Source organism: Pongo abelii, chromosome 3, assembly GCF_028885655.2.
Source record: "Pongo abelii isolate AG06213 chromosome 3, NHGRI_mPonAbe1-v2.0_pri, whole genome shotgun sequence".
NCBI classification, from domain to species: Eukaryota; Metazoa; Chordata; class Mammalia; order Primates; family Hominidae; genus Pongo; species Pongo abelii.
The window spans coordinates 99,720,590-99,741,722 of NC_071988.2; the positions used below are offsets into that span (position 1 = coordinate 99,720,590).

The 21,133-nt window shown below is 39.4% G+C and overlaps 1 protein-coding gene across 5 annotated transcripts in view; it reads left to right on the plus strand.

The window, feature by feature from the left end:
- The window catches only part of FRAS1 (Fraser extracellular matrix complex subunit 1), a 477,046-nt gene that overhangs the window by 421,222 nt on the left and 34,691 nt on the right, over positions 1 to 21,133 (plus strand). For all 5 annotated transcript variants that reach the window (XM_054554107.2, XM_054554103.2, XM_054554105.2 and 2 more), the window contains 5 exons: positions 367 to 572; positions 8,291 to 8,447; positions 11,185 to 11,385; positions 18,893 to 19,080; positions 20,202 to 20,477. In XM_054554107.2, coding sequence (XP_054410082.1) covers positions 367 to 572; positions 8,291 to 8,447; positions 11,185 to 11,385; positions 18,893 to 19,080; positions 20,202 to 20,477 — 1,028 coding nt within the window. The remainder of the gene's footprint in view (positions 1 to 366; positions 573 to 8,290; positions 8,448 to 11,184; positions 11,386 to 18,892; positions 19,081 to 20,201; positions 20,478 to 21,133) is intronic.

Here is a 21,133-nt window from a genome sequence, read left to right on the forward strand (position 1 = left end):
GAGGACAGTGAAGGCTTTTGAGTACCCAAATAACGATCAAAATTTTTCTTACAATTATCCCATTTATTGACTTGCATTACCTGCTCATATTTGAGATGGTGACTGCATTTTGAAGTTGCACAAAGATAGGTACAAAATTGATCTGTTCTATTTCATTGGCTGTACACTTATAGTAGAAGCAGTTCCCTTGTCCTGAGAGCAACAACCATGCTTTGGAATCTGCTTGCCACCTGTGATTTGTCAGCCTACCTTGGGCTTTGGTGGAGCTCACCTGCCAAAGTAGCTGCTGAAAGCTGACAAGGACCATGGCCACTGCTTCCCTGTCTTCCACTAACGGTGCCTCTGTCTTTCTGTCTGCCCACCTAGTGCCCAGCATGCAGTTTGCCAAGGATTTGCTCCTAGTGAAGGAGAAGGAGGGTGTCCTGCATGTCCCTATCACTCGGAGTGGAGACCTGAGCTATGAGTCATCAGTGAGGTGCTATACTCAGAGCCATTCCGCTCAGGTCATGGAGGACTTTGAGGAGAGACGAAATGCAGACTCTTCACGGATTACATTTCTCAAAGGGGACAAAGTAAGTGGATTGGTGGTAGCTGAAAGATGAGATTCTCTTCTTGTCTTTATTTGTCTGTAATGAAGTCATTTATATAAATTCCAGAAATTCTCAGAATTTTGTATACTACAGGTGACCCTTGAACAATGCAGGGGATAGGGGTGCCAACTCCCCACACAGTTGAAAATTTGTGTATAACTTTTGAATCATACAAAACTTAACTACTAATAACCTACTGTTGACTGAAAGCCTTACCAATAACATAAATAGTTGATTATCACACATTTTATGTGTCATATGTATCATATACTGCATTCTCACAATAAAATAAACTAGAGAAAAAATGTTATTAAGAAGTGGAATAGTGGATCATCATAAAGGTCTTCATCCTTATTGTCTCCATATTGAATAAGCTGAAGAGAAGGAGGGAGAGGAGTGTCTCACTGTCTCAGGAGTAGAGAGAAAGAAAAAAATCCATATCTAAGTGCACCCATGCAGTTCGAACCTGTGTCATTCAAGGGTTATCCATAATTGATAATATTATTAATGATGTCATCTATTCCTTCTTTGTCTCCCACTTACAATCAAATACACATATCATTGGTTGAGCTGAGTTTAGCTGATGTGTGACATATTTGGAACTTAGCAGAATCAGATGAGTTCTGCTCTTATTACCACCTCTTAATTTCAAACTATGTTAGAGATGAATATACTCCACTAATATTACTTTGAGAGCAGGAGACAGCCCTCTAATACCCGCACCCCTGTCCCAGGGAAACGTATATCCCAGTATAGGACCAAATAGGCAGATGTTGAGCAAATTGAAGTCAGCAGAGTATTCTCTTGACAATGTACATGAAATCTCATGCATAAGCATCTAGAAACTCACCACTAAAGCCAATGGAAAGCAAAAAAAAAAGCAGGGGTTGAAATCCTAGTCTCTGATAAAACAGACTTTAAACCAGCAAAGATCAAAAGAGACAAAGAAGGGTATTATGTGATGGTAAAGGGATCAATGCAACAACATGAGCCAACTTTCTTAAATATATATGCACCCAATACAGGAACACCCAGATTCGCAAAGCAAGTTCTTAGAGACCTACAAAGAGACGTAGACTCCAACAAAATAATGGTGGGAGACTTTAACACCCCACTGTCAATATTAGACAGATCAATGAGACAGAAAATTAACAAGGTTATTTGGGACTTGAACTCAGCTCTGGACCAAGCAGACCTAATAGACATCTACAGAACTCTCCACCCAAAATCAACAGAATATACATTCTTCTCAGTACCACATGGCACTTATTCTAAAGTTGACCACATATTTGGAAGTAAAGCACTCCTCAGCAAATGCAAAAGAACAGAAATCATAACAAACAGTCTCTCAGACCACAGTGCAATCAAATTAGAACTCAGGATTAAGAAACTCACTCAAAACCACACAACTACATGGAAACAGAACAACCTGCTCCTGAATGACTACTGGGTAAATAACAAAATTAAGGCCGAAATAGATAAGTTCTTTGAAACCAATGAGAACAAACACAACATACCAGAATCCCTGGAACACAGCTAAAGCAATGTTTAGAGGGAAATTTATAGCACTAAATGCCCACAGGAGAAAGTGGGAAAGGTCTAAAATCAACACCGTAATATCACAATTAAAAGAACTAGAGAAGCAAGTGCAAACAAATTCAAAAGCTAGCAGAAGACAAGAAATAACTAGGATCAGAACAGAACTGAAGGAGATAGAGACACGAAAAACCCTTCAAAAAAATCAGTGAATCCAGGAGCTGGTTTTTTAAAAAGATTAACCAACTAGATAGACCATTAGCCAGACTAATAAAGAAGGAAAGAGAGAATAATCAAATAGACACAATAAAAATTGATAAAGGGGATATCACCACTGATCCCACAGAAATACAAACTACCATCAAAGAATACTATAAACACCTCTATGCAAATAAACTAGAAAATCTAGAAGAAATGGACAAATGCCTGGACACATACGCCCTCTCAAGACTAAACCGGGAAGTAGTTGAATCCCTGAATAGACCAGTAACAAGTTCTGAAATTGAGGCAGTAATTAATAGCCTACCAACCAAAAAAAGCCCAGGACCAGACGGATTCACAGCCGAATTCTACCAGAGGTACAAAGAAGAGCTGGTACCATTACTTCTGAAACTATTCCAAACAATAGAAAAAGAGGGACTCCTTCCTAATTCATTTTATGAGGCCGGCATCATCCTGATACCTAAATGTGGCAGCAACACAACAAAAAAAATTTCAGGCCAATATCCCTGATGAACATCAATGCGAAAATACTCAATAAAATACTGGCAAACTGAATCCAGCAGCACATCAAAAAGTTTATCCACCACGATCAAGTTGGCTGCATCCCTGGGATGCAAGGCTAGTTCAACATATGCAAATCAATAAACATAATCCATCACATAAACAGAACCAATGACAAAACCCACATGATTATCTAATAGATGCAGAAAAGGCCTTCGACGAACTTCAACAGCCCTTCATGATAAAAACTCTGAATAAACTAGGTATTGATGGAATATATCTCAAAATAAGAAGAGCTATTTATGACAAACCCACAGCCAATATCATATTGAATGGGCAAAAGCTGGAAGTATTCCCTTTGAAAACCTGCACAAGACAAAGATGCCCTCTCTCACCACTCCTATTCAACATAATATTAAATGTTCTGGCTAGGGCAAACAGGCAAGAGAAAGAAATAAACGTTTATTCAAATAGGAAGAGAGGAAGTCAAATTGTCTCTTTTTGCAGATGACATAATTGTATATTTAGAAAACCCCATCGTCTGAGCCCCAAATCTCCTTAAGCTGATGAGGAACTTCAGCAAAGTTTCAGGATACAAAATCAATGTGCAAAAATCACAAGCATTCCTATACAACTATAATAAACAGAGAGCCAAATCATGAGTGAACTCCCATTCACAACTGCTACAAAGAGAATACAATACCTAAGAATCCAACTTACAAGGGACGTGAAGGACCTCTTCAAGGAGAACTAAAACCACTGCTCAAGGAAATAAGAGAGGACACAAATGGCAAACTATTCCATGCTCATGGATAAGAAGAATCAATATCATGAAAATGGCCATACTGCCCAAAGTAATTTATAGATTCCTTGCTATCCCCATCAAGCTACCTTTGATATTCTTCACAGAATTAGAAAAAACTACTTTAAATTTCATATGGAACCATAAAAGAGCCCATATAGCCAAGACAATCCTAAGCAAAAAGAACAAAGCTGGAGGCATCACACTACCTGACTTCAAACTATACTACAAGTCTGCAGTAATCAAAACAGCATGGTACTGGTACCAAAAGAGATATATAGACCAATGGAACAGAACAGAGGCCTCAGAAATAATGTCACACATCTACAACCATCTGATTTTTTGACAAATCTGACAAAAATAAGCAATGGGGAAAGGATTCCCTACTTAATAAATGGTGTTGGGAAAACTGGCTAGCCATATGCAGAAAACTGAAACTGGACCCCTTCCTTACACCTTATACAAAAATTAACTCAGGATGGATTGAAGACTTAAATGTGAGACCTAAAACCATAAAAATCCTAGAAGTAAACATAGGCAATACCATTCAGGACAAGGACAAGGCAAGGACATGGGCAAGGACTTCATGACTAAAACACCAAAAACAATGGCAACAAAAGCCAAAATTGACAAATGGGATCTAATTGAACTAAAGAGCTTCTGCACAGCAAAAGAAACTATCATCAGAGTGAATAGGAAACCTACAGAATGGGAGAAAATCTTTGCAATCTATCCATCTGACAAAGGGCTAATATCCAGAATCTATAAGAAACTTAAACAAATTTACAAGGAAAAAACAACCCCATCAAAAAGTAGGCAAAGGATATGAACAGACGCTTCTCAAAAGAAGACATTTATGCAGCCAACAAACAAATGAAAAAAAGCTCATCATCACTGGTCATTAGAGAAATGCAAATCAAAACCACAATGAGATACCATCTCATGCCAGTTAGAATGGCGATCATTAAAATGTCAGGAAACAACAGATTCTGGAGACGATGTGGAGAAATAGGAACACTTTTACACTGTTGGTGGGAGTGTAAATTAGTTCAACCATTGTGGAAGACAGGATGGTGATTCCTCAAGGATCTAGAACCAGAAATATGATTTGGCCCAGTAATACCATTACTGGGTATATACCCAAAGAATTATAAATTATAAATCTTTCTATTATAAAGACACATGCACATGTATATTTATTGCAGCACTATTCGCAATAGCAAAAACTTGGAACCAACCCAAATGCCCATCAATGATAGACTGGATGGAGAAACTGTGGCACACATACACCACGGAGTATTATGCAGCTATAAAAAAAAAGATGAGTTCATTCCTTTGCAGGGACACGGATGAAGCTGGAAACCATCATTCTCAGCAAACTAACACAGGAACAGAAAACCAAACACTGAATATTCTGACTCATAAGTGAGAGTTGAACAATGAGAACACATGGACCCAGGGAGGGGAACATCACACACCGGGGCCTGTCTGGGTGGTGGGGGGCAAGGGGAGGGATAGCATTAGGAGGAATACCCAACTTAGATGACGGGTTAATGGGTGCAGCAAACCACCATGGCACATATATACCTATGTAACAAACCTGCATGTTCTGCACATGTATCCCAGAACTTAAAGTATAATAATAAAAAAACAAAGAAACTCACCACTAAACATGGCTGCACCAGAATTAAAGTCTGCAACCTCAGTGTATGTCAAAAGTGTGTATTGAATCAGAATCACATTTTCCCCATTTTAAAATCTCAGTTTTAGATGGTTGAGTCAATTGTGTCCCTTGGTTCAAGGAACACATCCTCATTGGTCAATACTAAGCCCTTCTCTTATTTTTGTTTTTTTTATTCATTTTATTTTACCCCTACTCTCCAGCCACATTCTTTTCCCTGCTCATCAATCTATTGTGTTTAATATGTATCTCTTAACTTGTATTTCTTCTTAAGAAATGCTTGTTTTATGTATACAGTTTTAATTTCTAAAAATGCTATTGTCCTCTTTTTTCATCTTTTACTGTTTTTACTCAGCGATATTTTGAGATCTATGTTTTTTAGGTGTACGTGTAATCTGTTGCTTCTAACTGTTGCATAATATTTTATGGTATATGTCTTAGTCCATTTGCATTGCTATAGGGAATACCTGAGGCTGGGTAGTTCATAAAGAAAAGGGGTTTATTTGGCTCACAGTTCTGCAGGCTGTACAAGAAACATGGTGCCAGCATCTGCTTCTGGTGAGGGCTTCAGGAAGCTACCACTCATGGCAGAAGAGGAAGGGAGGCAGGCATCATCACATGGCAAGAGAGGAGGAAAGAGAGAGGGTAGGGAGGTGTCAGACTCTTATTAACTACCGTATCTCATGGGATTTAAGAGAGAATTCATTCAATCCTGTGAGAATGGTACCAAGCCATTCATGAGAGAACTGTCCCCATCACCCAAACATCTTCCACCAGGCCCCACTTCCAATAATTGGGGATCAAATTTCAACAGGAGATATGGAGGGGACAAATATTTATCAATATGTGTCTGCTATATTTTATCCATACACTCTCAGCAAGAGACAGTGAAGAACTTCAGTGATCACACCCACCAGCTTCCTGACACCCTGTCATCAAAAATAATGCTTCAGTGCACATCCTCATACATGTCCACTTACAGACTTGAATGAGAATTTTCTTGGATATATAATCAGTTTATCAAAATCAATTTTGATAAACTACAGGACATGCATATACTTAATTTGAAAAACTTGTGTTGGAATACTTTCCAGAATGTCACTAGAAGTGCATGAGGGTTGCTATAACCCTATATTCTCTTCAAAACGAGCATTACTCATCTTTTGAATTTTTGCTAATTTAATATGTATAAAGTTATATCTCATTTTAATTTCTAATTCTCTAATTACTAATCTTTTATATTTTTGTTAGCTTATTGGGTTTCCAATAAGCATATAAGCTTATTTTTATCCTTTGTTTCTTATTTTATTATGTTATATTTTACTCACTGATTTGCAGTACTTTCTTATATTTCCCAAATATTAATTCCTTGCCAGTTTTAGACATTTTAGGTATTAATAACACCTTTTCTTTTTCTGTCACTTATTTATTACCATTGACTATGGTGTTCTTAGTTGATCAGAAGCCTTCAATTTTGAAATAATCAAATGTATCCAGTTTTTGCCTTATGATTAGTCCTTTTGAAGTTTAGCATAAAACATACCCGTCACATATCACGCTAGATTCTTCCTCTGTTCATCTTTACTACAAAAATAAAAGTGATAGGTTCCTTCTTTGGGGCACTCATGACATTTACACATTTATGACTCATAAAAGCCTGTCTTTGTTATATATTTTATGGGAATTTTACTGGTGACAGGTTGAAATGTGCTTTAAAATACATACATGTACTACAGATACCATCTTCAGCTTTGAGTCTACATGTCTGTATTTGTTTTAAGTTCAAAAGAGAATTCTCTGCTTATCCAAGAAGTAGTTTTTAATTTAATAATATTATAAAGAAAATACAGTCTATTAGTCGGTGTTACCCACATGACAATCTATCATTATTCTTAAGCACATTTTAGAACCTTATTATTATTATTATTTTGCTTGCTAAGCATATGCTTTGAAACTTGTCATTCACTAACTTTTTTTTAAGATCTAAAAAGTCACTGCTAACTTCATGCTTTCTATAAGGAATTCTTATGCAAAAGATGTGGTAGAGGAAAAAAAATGCAACATTCTTCAGGGACTTAAAATCAGGTTAGCAAGTCACATATAAATGTTCACTGGGATATTCTCTCACCATTTAGCGTGACTTAGGAAGTATGAGAGTGAAACTTCTCTCTACTCATATATCCTTTGCAGTATGTTAGAACAGTGAATTTGAAATGATCCAACTAAAAATATCCTCCTTCACATCACATGACTCTACTATTGAGGCTGCTGTGTTATCTGAAATGTTGTGACCATATTTTACATTTTCTCAAAAATACAATCCTCGGTAGAGAATATTCTATTGAGAAACACTTGGTTCCTTTCCATCAAACAGGGATTTGGATTGTTGTCTCAGACTTTCTGTACTCAACAGTTTTCAGATGAGATATCATTTAGCAGCAGATTTGAAAATTCTTTAGCACTTGAAGGTATCTTTAGCCTAGCACAAAGCCTTTCTGATTTCTTTATAAGACTTCAATTTTTACAAAGGAAAAGAAGTGTTACTCAACTCTCCAGGACGTTTAATCAGTATGTTAAACCCCCGTCATCAGAAATCTACCTATTTTAATATGTGAAAATGTATTAAGCAGCCCAGAAAAAAATGTGGGAAAGAACACAGATGTTCTACATATGCTTTTTAGTGGGTTCTCTGTTTTGTTGATCTTGTTTTTCATAATTCATCACCAATAATTAAAAATGGTTTGGCATGTTCTAATACAAGTCTCCACATATAGGTGGGTCCCACTCAAGCATGAACTGTTAAATTTGAACATTTTGTTTTATAAATGAAACTGGATCCTTTTGAATTTGTGTTGACTTTTTGATGCAATAAAGAAGAAAAACAATTTTCTAGGAAAACCAAGCAAATCACTGATATCTTGCTGAAAATTTTAATCTGTCTTGTGCTATTGGCTCTAGGTGAAGAACTGTACGGTCTATATCCACGATGACTCCATGTTTGAGCCAGAGGAACAGTTCAGGGTCTACCTCGGCCTTCCTCTTGGAAACCACTGGAGTGGAGCTAGAATTGGAAAGAATAACATGGCCACCATCACCATATCCAATGATGAAGATGGTAACAGAAGAAATTATCTTTAGTTACTCTTAGGTTGAGGGGACATAAACTGACATTTAATTATTAGTGTTTTGAAAAATAAAAGTGCTTTAAGAATGCCTACTGATAACATTCTCTGAATATTTATATAAAATGTTGGTGGCAAATGATCTCCCTCTACAGAGATCCAAAAAATTCGTAGATACATTATTCCCTACCACAGTGCTAGGAGATATGGAATGATTGTGGTCAAAAGCTGAGACAGAAATGCTAAGACAGAGAATAAAAGCCATTTAAGTCACTGTAGTTCAGGAGCAGGATTGGAAATAAAGTTGGAATCAGTGGAATCCAATGAACTGATTTAAAACACTGCCACCTTCCTGGAAAAGTCCAATTTCTCAGTTTTCTTCTCTCTAATTTGGCCTACTAACCTAAAAAAAAACTTAAGCTCTATAGTCAGGTGTTAGCCAAGAATGACCCAGGCACCAGGGAAGACAAAACCTGTTTCAAACTGGGACATAATTGTTTCACTAAAATAGATATTTTAATGAGTGAATAGATAATAATGTTACAAATAGTGATAGCTGTTTTTATTGAATACTGTATACCAAGAACTATGCTAAGCATATTATATTATCTTATTTAATACTGGAAGGAATTTCTTGAGGTTGGTGCTATTATTTCTATATTATGAATAAAGAAACTGAACCCCAGCACAGCTATATAATTTGCACTCTTAGTTACACAGCTGTAAACAGCAAACCTGGATGTGAACTTCATTCTGTCTGATTCTAGAATCTATACTCTTAAGTATACTCTTAAGTGACTCTTAGGGTTTCTAGGGAAATATCAGTAACTAACTTGGACATTGGATAAAATAAACTCCAGCTTCGAAGTTGAATTAGTCCTTGACCCCAGGAGACTCAAGTTCAGATCCCAAAGTGAACCTCTCCTAGGTACACAGAAAACCCATCACTGAGGCTCAGGGAAATAAGATTTATACTCTGCTGCAACTAACACAAGAATAGACAACCAAACACCACATGTTCTCACTCATAAGTGGGAGCTGAACAATGAGAACACATGGACACAGGGAGAGGAACATCATTCACTGGGGCCTGTTGACGGGGACGGGGGCCTAGGGGAAGGATAGCATTAGGAGAAATACCTAATGTAGGTGATGGGTCGATGGCACATGTGGCTTGTAACGAACTTGCACGTTCTGCACATGTATCCCAGAACTTAAAGTATAATTTTAAAAAAGGCCGGGTGCAGTGGCTCACGCCTGTAATCCCAGCACTTTGGGAGGCCAAGGCAGGTGGATCATCTGAGGTTGGGAGTTCAAGACCAGCCTGACCAACATGGAGAAACCCTGTCTCTACTAAAAATACAAAATTAGCCAGCCGTGGTGGCACATGCCTGTAATCCCAGCTACTCAGGAGGCTGAGGTAGGAGAATCGCTCAAACCCAGGAGGCAGAAGTTGTGGCGAGCCGAGATCGCACCATTGCACTCCAGCTTGGGCGACAAGAACAAAACTCTGTCTCAAAGAAAAAAAAAAAAAAGATTTATGTTGTGCTGCAGTGACCGTCCTAGATTTCAAAGGGCGTTCTTATTGCAAACTACAAAACCTCAAATGAGGCTTATCTTCTACAGTTAGGAAGATTTGACTTTCTGAGAGGGAAAGAAACGGAAATAAATACAGAAAGCAGAAATTTCTGCCATATTCTATGATATACTCAAAATGGTATAAAAGTTATCATTACTCTCCATTTTTCCATCTTTTTATCTCACTCTCTCTACCACCACCCCACCCGTCCCCATGAGATACAATAGAAAAGGCATGATTTGAATTTTTTGGTAAAAATCAATATATTATTTATTTATTTATTTATTTATTTATTTGAGATGGAGTTTTGCTTTGTTGCCCAGGCTGGAGTGCAGTGGGGCAATTATGGCTCACTGTAGCCTCGACCACCAGGGCTCAAGTGACTCTCCCACCTCATCCTCTTGAGTAGCTGCGACCACAGGCACATGCCACCATGCCTGGCTATTTTTTAATTATTTGTACAGATGAGGTCTCACTATGTTGCTCAGGTTGAATATATTATTAATCATTTCCTAGCAACAGGATTCCATTAGGAAATCTTGTGTTCCTGAATTACCCTTGTAGCTAGTCACTGAAAGCACCCATACTTACGTATATAGCTTGTAGGAAATTAAGAAAAGCTGAGGATGGGGAGGTGAGAGCATTAAGAGGAGAGGGTCCAATGGACCAGAGGTGAGGGGTGGACTTGGTAAATTTAAGTAGTATATAAATGAGATAAATTATAAAACTTTGAAATTCATATCTCATGAATGAAAAGTTGATTTATGTGACAGGTATTTATCTAGGGCCTACTATGTCTCAGTCCCTTGATAAACTGTTCAAATTTTAAAACATTCTGTGAACTGTAGTGCCGAGATGGGAACTTGGACATCATGAATTTCAAGGTCTCTACAAATAATTCCACCCATTATGTTGTTTTTAATAAGGAACATGTGAGACATAACTCCTGCAGAATCACAAATAAATAATTTTTTCCAAAGCATTGTTTAGCAGTAAATACTGATTGAGTTTTATGACTGCAAGCCATTTTGCCTTCATACTGTTAACTAATGTGAACAATTTCTTCTTGTCATTATAAGGTGTTTTCCTGGGAGTCTGAATCCTTTGTGCTATTCTAACTGGCTCTTGTTTTCCTAACCACATTTCCTTAGCCCCCACCATTGAGTTTGAAGAAGCTGCATACCAAGTCCGGGAACCCGCAGGCCCAGATGCCATTGCAATTCTGAACATCAAGGTGATCCGCAGAGGGGATCAGAACAGGACCTCCAAGGTTCGCTGCAGCACGCGGGATGGCTCTGCCCAGTCTGGTGTGGATTATTACCCAAAGAGCCGAGTCTTGAAGTTCAGTCCCGGTAATTGAATGACAACTTCAATCTGTGGGTTTTACTTAATAGAGGGGCAAAAATCTTGTATTTGAAGAAAGGAATAAACAGATAAATGAAAAAGCAAAACAGTAGTTCCAATAGCATAAAGCATTTTTAAGCACACATTTGAGATTGCAGGTGAAATTTCTAATTCGTAAAAATGACGTGGGGGAAAAAGAAATAGGTCTCTTACTTTAGACCATGCTGGGCATTTTGGTTCATTTAAAAGAATTTTTTGTTAGCCTAAGATTTGGTTGAATGATAGGATCACTTGGTTAAAAAAAATACACACATAACTGGCACCATTCAACAAATATTGCTGAAAAGTGCTGTGCTGGGTCAATCAGAGATTACTACATCTGAAAGGCACAATCCCTGTGTTCAAGTGGTTTAATATCTGCTAGGAAACAGGATACCCAGTTTTGGACTTTCCAAAACAAAATTTATATGGAGATGAGTTTGGGAAAAGAGAGAGATGGAGTTCAGGTCATAGATCACAGCTTAAAGATCTGTGATCTTCCACTCTCCCCCTTTCAGAGGACATTTAAGTATTAATCCGATGGGGAGAATGAGACAGGAAAAGGGTTGAACTGTGTGCTAGGTTTCTTCACAGAACTTTCTGAAATCTAACTGGTATAGATCCTGACACCATTTGCGATGTAGCCGGAGGAGGGCAACAGTGCTAGGAGAACTTTTCAGAGCTGTCTTGGCAAGTGGAAGGAGAAAATGATGCCCTCAGAAATGATGGGGGTTGAAGGGAGATGGTCTCTATTTTCTCTCCCCTCACCAGAGCTTTAAAGGGCTTCTGGCTCCATCCCATCTGTGTCTGACTGACGTTTGCTGGAAAGCTAGATCCCCTCCTTCCATATCTCCACACGGAACTGTCTTTCACTTTTTACTTTTCTGCATAAAGATCTGGGGAAAGGATAGGTCTAGAAGGAACTTAGCCCAGATGTCTGTAGACTAGGAAAGGGACTTTAACTTCACTGAGGTATTTGCACCTTCAGAAACTCACCTTACAAAAAAAGAAGTGGGTCTTTTTTATATATATATACTTTAAGTTCTAGGGTACATGTGTGCAACGTGCAGGCTTGTTACATAGGTATGCATGTGCCATGTTGGTGTGCTGCACCCATTAACTTGTCATTTACATTAGGTATTCCTCCTAATGCTATCCCTCCCCCAGCCCCCCAGCCCCCAACAGGCCCCAGTGTGTGATGTTCCCTGCCCTGTGTCCAAGTGTTCTCATTGTTCAGTTCCCACCTATGAGTGAGGACATGCAATGTTTGGTTTTCTGTCCTTGTGATAGTTTGCTGAGAATGATGGTTTCCAGCTTCATCCATATCCCTGCAAGGACATGAACTCATCCTTTTTTATGGCTGCATAGCATTCCATGGTGTATATGTGCCACATTTTCTTAATCCAGTCTATTATTGATGGCCATTAGGGTTGGTTCCAAGTCTTTGCTATTGTTAATAGTGCCGCAATAAACATATGTGTGCATGTATCTTTATAGTAGCATGATTTGTAATTCTTTGGGTATATACCCTGTAATGAGATTGCTGGGTCAAATGATATTTCTGGTTCTAGATCTTTGAGGAATTGCCACACTGTCTTTCACAATGGTTGAACTTTTTACACTCCCACCAACAGTGTAAAAGCATTCCTATTTCTCCACATCCTCTCCAGAATCTGTTGTTTCCTGACTTTTTAATGATCGCCAGTCTAACTGGCATGAGATGGTATCTCACTGTGGCTTCAATTTGCATTTCTCTGATGATCAATGGAATTAATTAGATCCCATTTGTCTATTTTGGCCTTTGTTGCCATTGCTTTTAGTGTTTTAGTCATGAAGTCCTTACCCATGCCTATGTCCTGAATGGTATTGCCTAGGTCTTCTTCTAGGGTTTTTGTAGTTTTACGTCTAACATTTAATTCTTTAATCCATCTTGAATTAATTTTTGTGAAAAGTGTAAGGAAGGGATCCAGTTTCAGCTTTGTATATACGGCTAGCCAGTTTTCTCAGCACCATTTATTAAGTAGGGAATTCTTTCCCCATTGCTTGTTTTTGTCAGGTTTGTCAAAGATCAGATGGTTGTAAATGTGTGATGTTATTTCTGAGGCCTGTGTTCTGTTCCATGGGTCTACATATCTTTTTTGGTACCAGTACCATGCTGTTTTGGTTACTGCAGCCGTGTAGTATAGTTTGAAGTCAGGTATCGTGATGCCTCCAGCTTTGTTCTTTTGCTTAGGACTGTCTTGGCAATGAGGGCTCTTTTTTGGTTCCATATGAAATTTAAAGTAGTTTTTTTCCAATTCTGTGAAGTCATTGGTAGCTTGATCGGGATGGCATTGAATCTATAAATTACCTTGGGCAGTATGGCCATTTTCACAATATTGATTCTTCCTATCCATGAGCGTGGAATGTTCTTCCATTTGTTTGTGTCCTCCTTTATTTCGTTGAACAGAGGTTTGTAGTTCTCCTTGAAGAGTCCTTCATGTCCCTTGTAAGTTGAATTCCTAGGTATTTTATTCTCTTTGTAGCAATTGTGAATGGAAGTTCACTCATGATTTGGCTCTTTGTTTATTATAGTTGTATAGGAATGCTTGTGATTTTTGCACATTGATTTTGCGTCCTGAAACTTTGCTGAGGTTCCTTATCAGCTTAGGGAGATTTTGGGCTGAGATGATGGGGTTTTCTAAATACACAATCATGTCATTTGCAAACAGGGACAATTTGACTTCCTCTTTTCCTAATTGAATACCCTTTATTTCTTTCTCTTTCCTGATTGCCCTGGCCAGAACTTCCAATACTGTGTTGAATAGGAATGGTGAGAGAGGGCATCCTTGTCTTGTGCCAGTTTTCAAAGGGAATGCTTCCAGTTTTTGCCCATTCAATATGATATTGGCTATGGGTTTGTCATAAATAGCTCTTATTATTTTGAGATACATTCCATCAATAGCTAGTTTACTGAGAGTTTTTAGCATGAAGAGCTGTTGAATTTTGTCAAAGGCCTTTTCTGCATCTATTGAGATAATCATGTGGTTTTTGTCACTGGTTCTGTTTATGCAATGGATTACCTTTATTGATTTGCGTATGTTGAACCAACCTTGCATCCCAGGGATGAAGCCAACTTGATCGTGGTGGATAAGCTTTTTGATGTGCTGCTGGATTCGGTTCACCAGTATTTTATTGAGGATTTTCACATTGATGTTCATCCGGGATATTGGTCTAAAAATCTCTTTTGTTGTTGTGTCTCTGCCAGGCTTTGGCATCAGGATGACTCCAGCTTCATAAAATGAGTTAGAGAGAATTACCTCTTTTTCTATTGTTTGGAATATTTTCAGAAGGAATGGTACCAGTTCCTCCTTGTACCTCTGATAGAATTTGGCTGTGAATCCGTCTGGTCCTGGACTTTTTTTGGTTGGTGGGCTATTAATTATTGCCTCAATTTCAGAGCCTGTTATTGGTCTATTCAGAGATTCAACTTCTTCCTGGTTTAGTCTTGGGAAGGTGTATGTGCCCAGGAATTTATTCATTTCTTCTAAGTTTTCTAGTTTATTTGCATAGAGATGTTTATAGTTTTCTCTGATGGTAGTTTGTATTTCTGTGGGATCAGTGGTGATATCCCCTTTATCATTTTTTATTGCATCTATTTGATTCTTCTCTCATTTCTTCTTTATTAGTCTTGCTAGTGGTCTATCAATTTTGTTGATCTTTTCAAAAAACCAGCTTCCGGATTCCTTGATTTGTTTGAAGGGTTTTTTGCGTCTCTATCTCCTTCAGTTCTATTCTGATCTTAGTTATTTCTTGCCTTTTGATGGCTTGTGAATTTGTTTGCTCTTGCTTCTCTAGTCCTTTTAATTGTGATGTTAGGGTGTCAATTTTAGATCTTTCCTGCTTTCTCTTGTGAGCGTTTAGTGCTATAAATTTCCCTCTACACACTGCTTTAAATGTGTCCCAGAGATTCTGGTACATTGTGTCTTTGTTCTCATCGGTTTCAAAGAACATCTTTATTTCTGCCTTAATTTCATTATGTACCCAGTAGTCATTCAGGAGCAGATTGTTCAGTTTCCATGTAGTTATGCAGTTTTGGGTGAGTTTAGTTAATCCTGAGTTTTAATTTGATTGCACTGTGGTCTGAGAGACAATTTTTGTGATTTCTGTTCTTTTGTATTTGCTGAGGAGTACTTTACTTCCAATTATGTGGTCAATTTTAGAATAAATGCAATTTGGTGCTGAGAAGAATGTATATTCTGTTGATTCTGGGTGGAGAGTTCTGTAGCTGTCTATTAGGTCTGCTTGCTGCAGAGCTAAGCTCAAGTCCTGGATATTGTTATCAACCTTCTGTCTCATTGATTTGTCTAATATTGACTGACAGTGGGGTGTTAAAGTCTTCCATTATTATTGTGTGGGAATCTAAATCTCTTTGTAGTCTCTAAGGACTTGCTTTATGAATCTGTATGCTCCTGTATTGGGTGTATATACATTTAGGGTAGTTAACTCTTCTCGTTGAATTGATCCCTTTACCGTTATGTAATGGCCTTCTTTGTCTCGTTTGATCTTTGTTGGTTTAAAGTCTGTTTTATCAGAGACTAGGATTGCAACCCCTGCTTTTTTCTTTTGCTTTCCATTTGCTTGGTAGATCTTCCTCCATCCCTTTATTTTGAGCATATGTGTGTCTGTGTCTCTGCATGTGAGATGGATCTCCTGAATACAGCACAATGATGGGTCTTGACTCTTTATCCAATTTGCCAGTCTGTGTCTTTTAATTGGGGGCATTTAGCCCTTTTACATTTAAGGTTAATATCGTTATGTGTTAATTTGATCCTGTCATTATGATGTTAGCTGGTTATTTTGCTCATTAATTGATGCAGTTTCTTCATAGCATCAATGGTCTTTACAATTTGGCATGTTTTAGCAGTGGCTGGTACTGGTTGTTCCTTTCCATGTTTAGTGCTTCCTTCAGGAGCTCTTGTAAGGCAGGCCTGGTGGTGGCAAAATCTCTCAGCATTTGCTTGTCTGTAAAGTATTTTATTTTTCCTTCACTTATGAAGCTTAGTTTGGCTGGATATGAAATTCTGGTTTGAATAATTCTTTTCTTTAAGAATGTTGAATATTGTCCCCCACTCTCTTCTGGCTTGTAGAGTTTCTGCCAGGAGATCTGCTGTTAGTATGATGGGCTTCCCTTTGTAGGTAATCCGACCTTTCTCTCTGGCTGCCCTTAACACTTTTTCCTTCATTTCAACCTTGGTGAATCTGACAATTATGTGTATTGGGGTTGCTCTTCTCGAGGAGTATCTTTGTGGCGTTCTCTGTATTTCCTCAATTTGAGTGTTGGCCTGGTTTGCCAGGTTGGGGAAGTTCTCCTGGATAATATCCTGAAGAGTGTTTCCCAACTTGGTTCCATTCTCCCCATCATTTTCAGGTACACAAATCAAATGTAGATTTTGTCTTTTCACATAGTCCTATATTTCTTGGAGGATTTATTAATTTCTTTTTATTCTTTTTTTCTCTAAACTTCTCTTCTCGCTTTATTTCATTAATTTGATCTTCAGTCACTGATATCCTTTCTTCCACTTGATTGAATTGCCTATTGAAGCTTGTGCATGCATCACGAAGTTCTTGTGCCATGGTTTTCAGCTCAATCAGGTCATTTAAAGTCTTCTCGACACTGTTTATTCTAGTTAGCCATTCGTCTACCCTTTTTTCAAGGTTTTTGGCTTCCTTGCGATGGGTTAGAACATGCTCCTTTAGCTCGGAGAAGTTTGTTATTACCGACCTTCTGAAGCCTACTTCTGTCAGCTCGCCAAAGTCATTCTCCATCCATCTTTGTTCCATTGCTGGTGAAGAGCTGCGATCCTTTGGAGGAGAAGAGGCACTCTGGTGTTTAAAATTTTCAGCTTTTCTGTTCTGGTTTCTCCCCATCTTTGTGGTTTTATCTACCTTTGGTCTTTGATGTTGGTGACCTACAGATGGGGTTCTGGTATGGATGTCCTTTTTGTTGATGTTGCTGCTATTCCTTTCTGTTTGTTAGTTTTCCTTCTAATAGTCAGATCCCTCAGCTGCTGGTCTGTTGGAGTTTGCTGGAAGTCCACTCCACACCCTGTTTGCCTGGGTATCACCAGCAGAGGCTGTAGAACAGCAAATATTGCAGAACAGCAAATATTGCTGCCTGATCCTTCCTCTGGAAGCTTCGTCCCAGAGAGACATGCGCCTATATGTGGTGTCTGTCAGCCCCCACTGGGAGATGTCTCCCATTTAGGCTACACAGGGGTCAGGGACCCACTTGAGGAGGCAGTCTGTCTGTTCTCCGAGCTCAAACGCCATGCTGGGAGAACAACTGCTCTCTTCAGAGCTGTCAGACAGGGACGTTTAAATCTGCAGAAGTTTCTGCTGGCTTTTGTTCAGCTATGCCCTGCCCACAGAGGTGGAGTCTATAGAGGCAGTAGGCCTTCCTGAGCTGTGGTGGGCTCCCCCCAGTTCGAGCTTCCCAGCCGCTTTGTTTACCTACTCAAGCCTCAGCAATTGCAGACGCCCCTCCCCCTGCCAGGCTACAGCCTTGCAGGTTGATCTCAGGCTGCTGCGCTAGCAGCCAGCAAAGCTCCGTGGGTATGGGACCCCCCAAGTCAGGCATGGGAGAGAATCTCTTGGTCTGCTGGTTGCTAAGACTGTGGGAAAAGTGCAGTATTTGGGCAGGAGTGTCCTGTTTTTCCAGGTACAATCTGTCACAGCTTCCCTTGGCTAGCAAAAGGAAATCCCCTGACCCCTTGCACTTCCCGGGTGAGGCGACGCCCCTCCCTGCTTCAGCTCACCCTCCATGGGCTGCACCCACTGTCCAACCAGTCCCAGTGAGATGAACCAGGTACCTCAGTTGGAAATGGAGAAATCACCTGTCTTCTGTGTTAATCACGCTGGGAGCTGCAGACCAGAGCTGTTCCTATTCAGCCATCTTGGAATGGTCCCTGAAGTGGGTCTTTAAGGCTTGAACCCTCACCTGTTTCAGGTCACTCACCCTCCATGTTACCGTCTTTGTGGAGGCTGGCTTGGTAGATAACCTTGAGCCACTGCTTCTCCGGAGACAGCTTTGGAGGATGTCTGTATGTGCAAGCCCTCACAGCCAAACAGGAGCTCATGCAAAATGTAAGGGGGAAAGAAAAATTAAGCAAAAAACTCATAACCAGGGTAAAGTGTATTTTGGATCATAGATTTTTATTACTGCCAGCCAGTGTCAGGCAGGGGCCATTAATCCTCATATGGTGTTGAACAGTAAATCTGCAATACTGAGCCTCTACCACAGGTGGAATTTGGTCTGTGAAAAAGATTCCTCACTTGAGATGGGGCTAAAGTGATTAGCAGCCACTGCATTTATAGAACACCACTAAAAAGAAAGAACATATTTTAACATGATGTCTCAGCAGTGCCAAGCTGCACTCTCTTGGGTGTGTTTCCTAATGAAGGCTTTGCTCTCTTTTTGTTCTGTCCTTGGCGAAGGTGTGGATCATATCTTTTTTAAAGTTGAGATCCTGTCCAATGAAGACCGGGAATGGCATGAATCTTTCTCACTAGTCCTTGGCCCAGATGACCCAGTGGAAGCAGTTCTTGGGGATGTGACTACTGCCACGGTGACGATTCTAGACCAGGAGGCAGCAGGGAGCCTCATATTGCCAGCACCACCCATTGTGAGTTGCTTGACCCAAAGGATTGCTGTTTTACGTCTCAGTGACTAGTAGATGAGAACTGGAGGGAAGTACTCTATTTCTTTATTCTTCTAACCCAGTGGTTCCCAACCAGGAGCCATCTTGCCTTCCATTCTCCCTTTTCCAGAGGACATTTAAGCAATGTCTGGAGACATTTTTGGTTGTCACAGTTGTCACACCAGGTGCTACTAGTATCTAGTGGGTAAAATCCAGGTATACTCCTAAACATCCCATAATGCACAGGGCAGCCCCCGACAACAAAAGGAATTATTTGGCACAAATGTCAATAGTGTTGAGGGTAAGAAACCCTGTTCGACCTAAAAGTGATACCAAATCCTGTTGGTATCTTAGTCTGATAAAGATAGAAAATACAATACAATTGATCTTCTCATTTCTTTGATGGGACTTAGAAGAGTAAGAAGGTAATACTACCTCATATCTATCATCCCACATATTCACCATATTTATAGAATTAAGTACCTGTGGGAAGGTAGTACCAGATTTCCTAACTTGGGGTGAATAGAATGAATGCACTGTCCTTACAATTAAGAGGAAAACACCTAGAGGTTGCCAAGGAAAATTTAACCCGTAACTGTGAAGCAATCAGAAGAAGCCTTTTAACTTCCGCTAACTTGTCTCATATATTAGAAAAGAATGATGATTATTTCAAAATGTGTCTCTTATTTGGCCATGGAAGAAATATACCACCTCTATTTACTCTTATTTTGCCAAATGTTCTACTATATACCATCAACTATTTAATGCAACTTTAAACTAGCAACTGCTATTCATGATACAGATTTGGTTCCAATGTGCAGGAAAATCAGAGTATTTTTTTACATGAGTGATAGGGCTCTGACTTAGGAATAAAATTAAAAGGATAATAAAGCTTCTAGCCCAACCAGTAGAAAGATCTTCTCCACCACTAAAGATCTGCAGTATCTTTTAAGGATGCCTGGCAAAGAATTATAAAAACTTCTCCTGTTATATTTCAAAGAACCTGTAGACACTAAGAGATCTTGTGGATCTCTAAAGAAAGGGGCCTTAGTTCTCTGATCTTGCCAATACCCAACCTGAACTGAAGCTTTGTTGCTCTTTCGCAGGTGGTCACACTTGCTGACTATGACCATGTGGAAGAAGTTACCAAGGAAGGAGTCAAGAAATCCCCCTCCCCAGGCTACCCGTTGGTCTGTGTCACCCCCTGTGACCCTCATTTCCCCAGATATGCTGTCATGAAGGAGCGCTGCAGTGAGGCTGGCATCAACCAGACATCTGTGCAGTTCAGCTGGGAAGTAGCTGCCCCCACTGATGGCAATGGGGCCCGGTCTCCCTTTGAAACCATCACTGACAACACACCATTCACCAGTGTCAACCACATGGTAGGTCTAGGGGTCTGGGCCTGGTTCTCCCTCCCTGGGAGAGAACTGGTGTTGTTCTTTGTTACTCAGATAATCAAATTCCTTATGGTCCATGCATGGCATTCGGAATAAAACAAATAAGCAGGTGCACAGTCTTTTTACTCTTATACATAAGAAAACGTTATATGCTGTAATAGAAAACTAAGCTAGTTAGAAGACCTGTTTGCAAATCCTGGTTCTGCCTGTTTTAAACTAAGTAATGTTAAGAGGTTACTTAATATCTCTGAGTCTCAGTCTCCTGATCTGCAAAGTAATAATTCTTCTGCTTAGCTACTTGACAAGGTCATTGAAAAATGTGACCTATAAATGACAAAGTCAGTGAAAAACTCCAGATAGGCACTGTTGATTACTATTAATGTATCTCCAATCATTCAGTAAGTATTAGCACATAAACTCCTTATGGACATGAACCAAAGTTTCTACCACATTTCTATAATGCAGTAGAAACGTGGCCCAAAATGGCCAGGACATCGATGGCACATAGAGGGGACCAGTTATTAAATAAAAGAATAGAATGGTTGCTGAATGATCAGCATGTTACAAAGCTCTATGGGAGGCCATGAAAAGACATTTGTGCAGCAGTTGCTGTCCTCAAAAAGCTTAGAGACCAACACTCC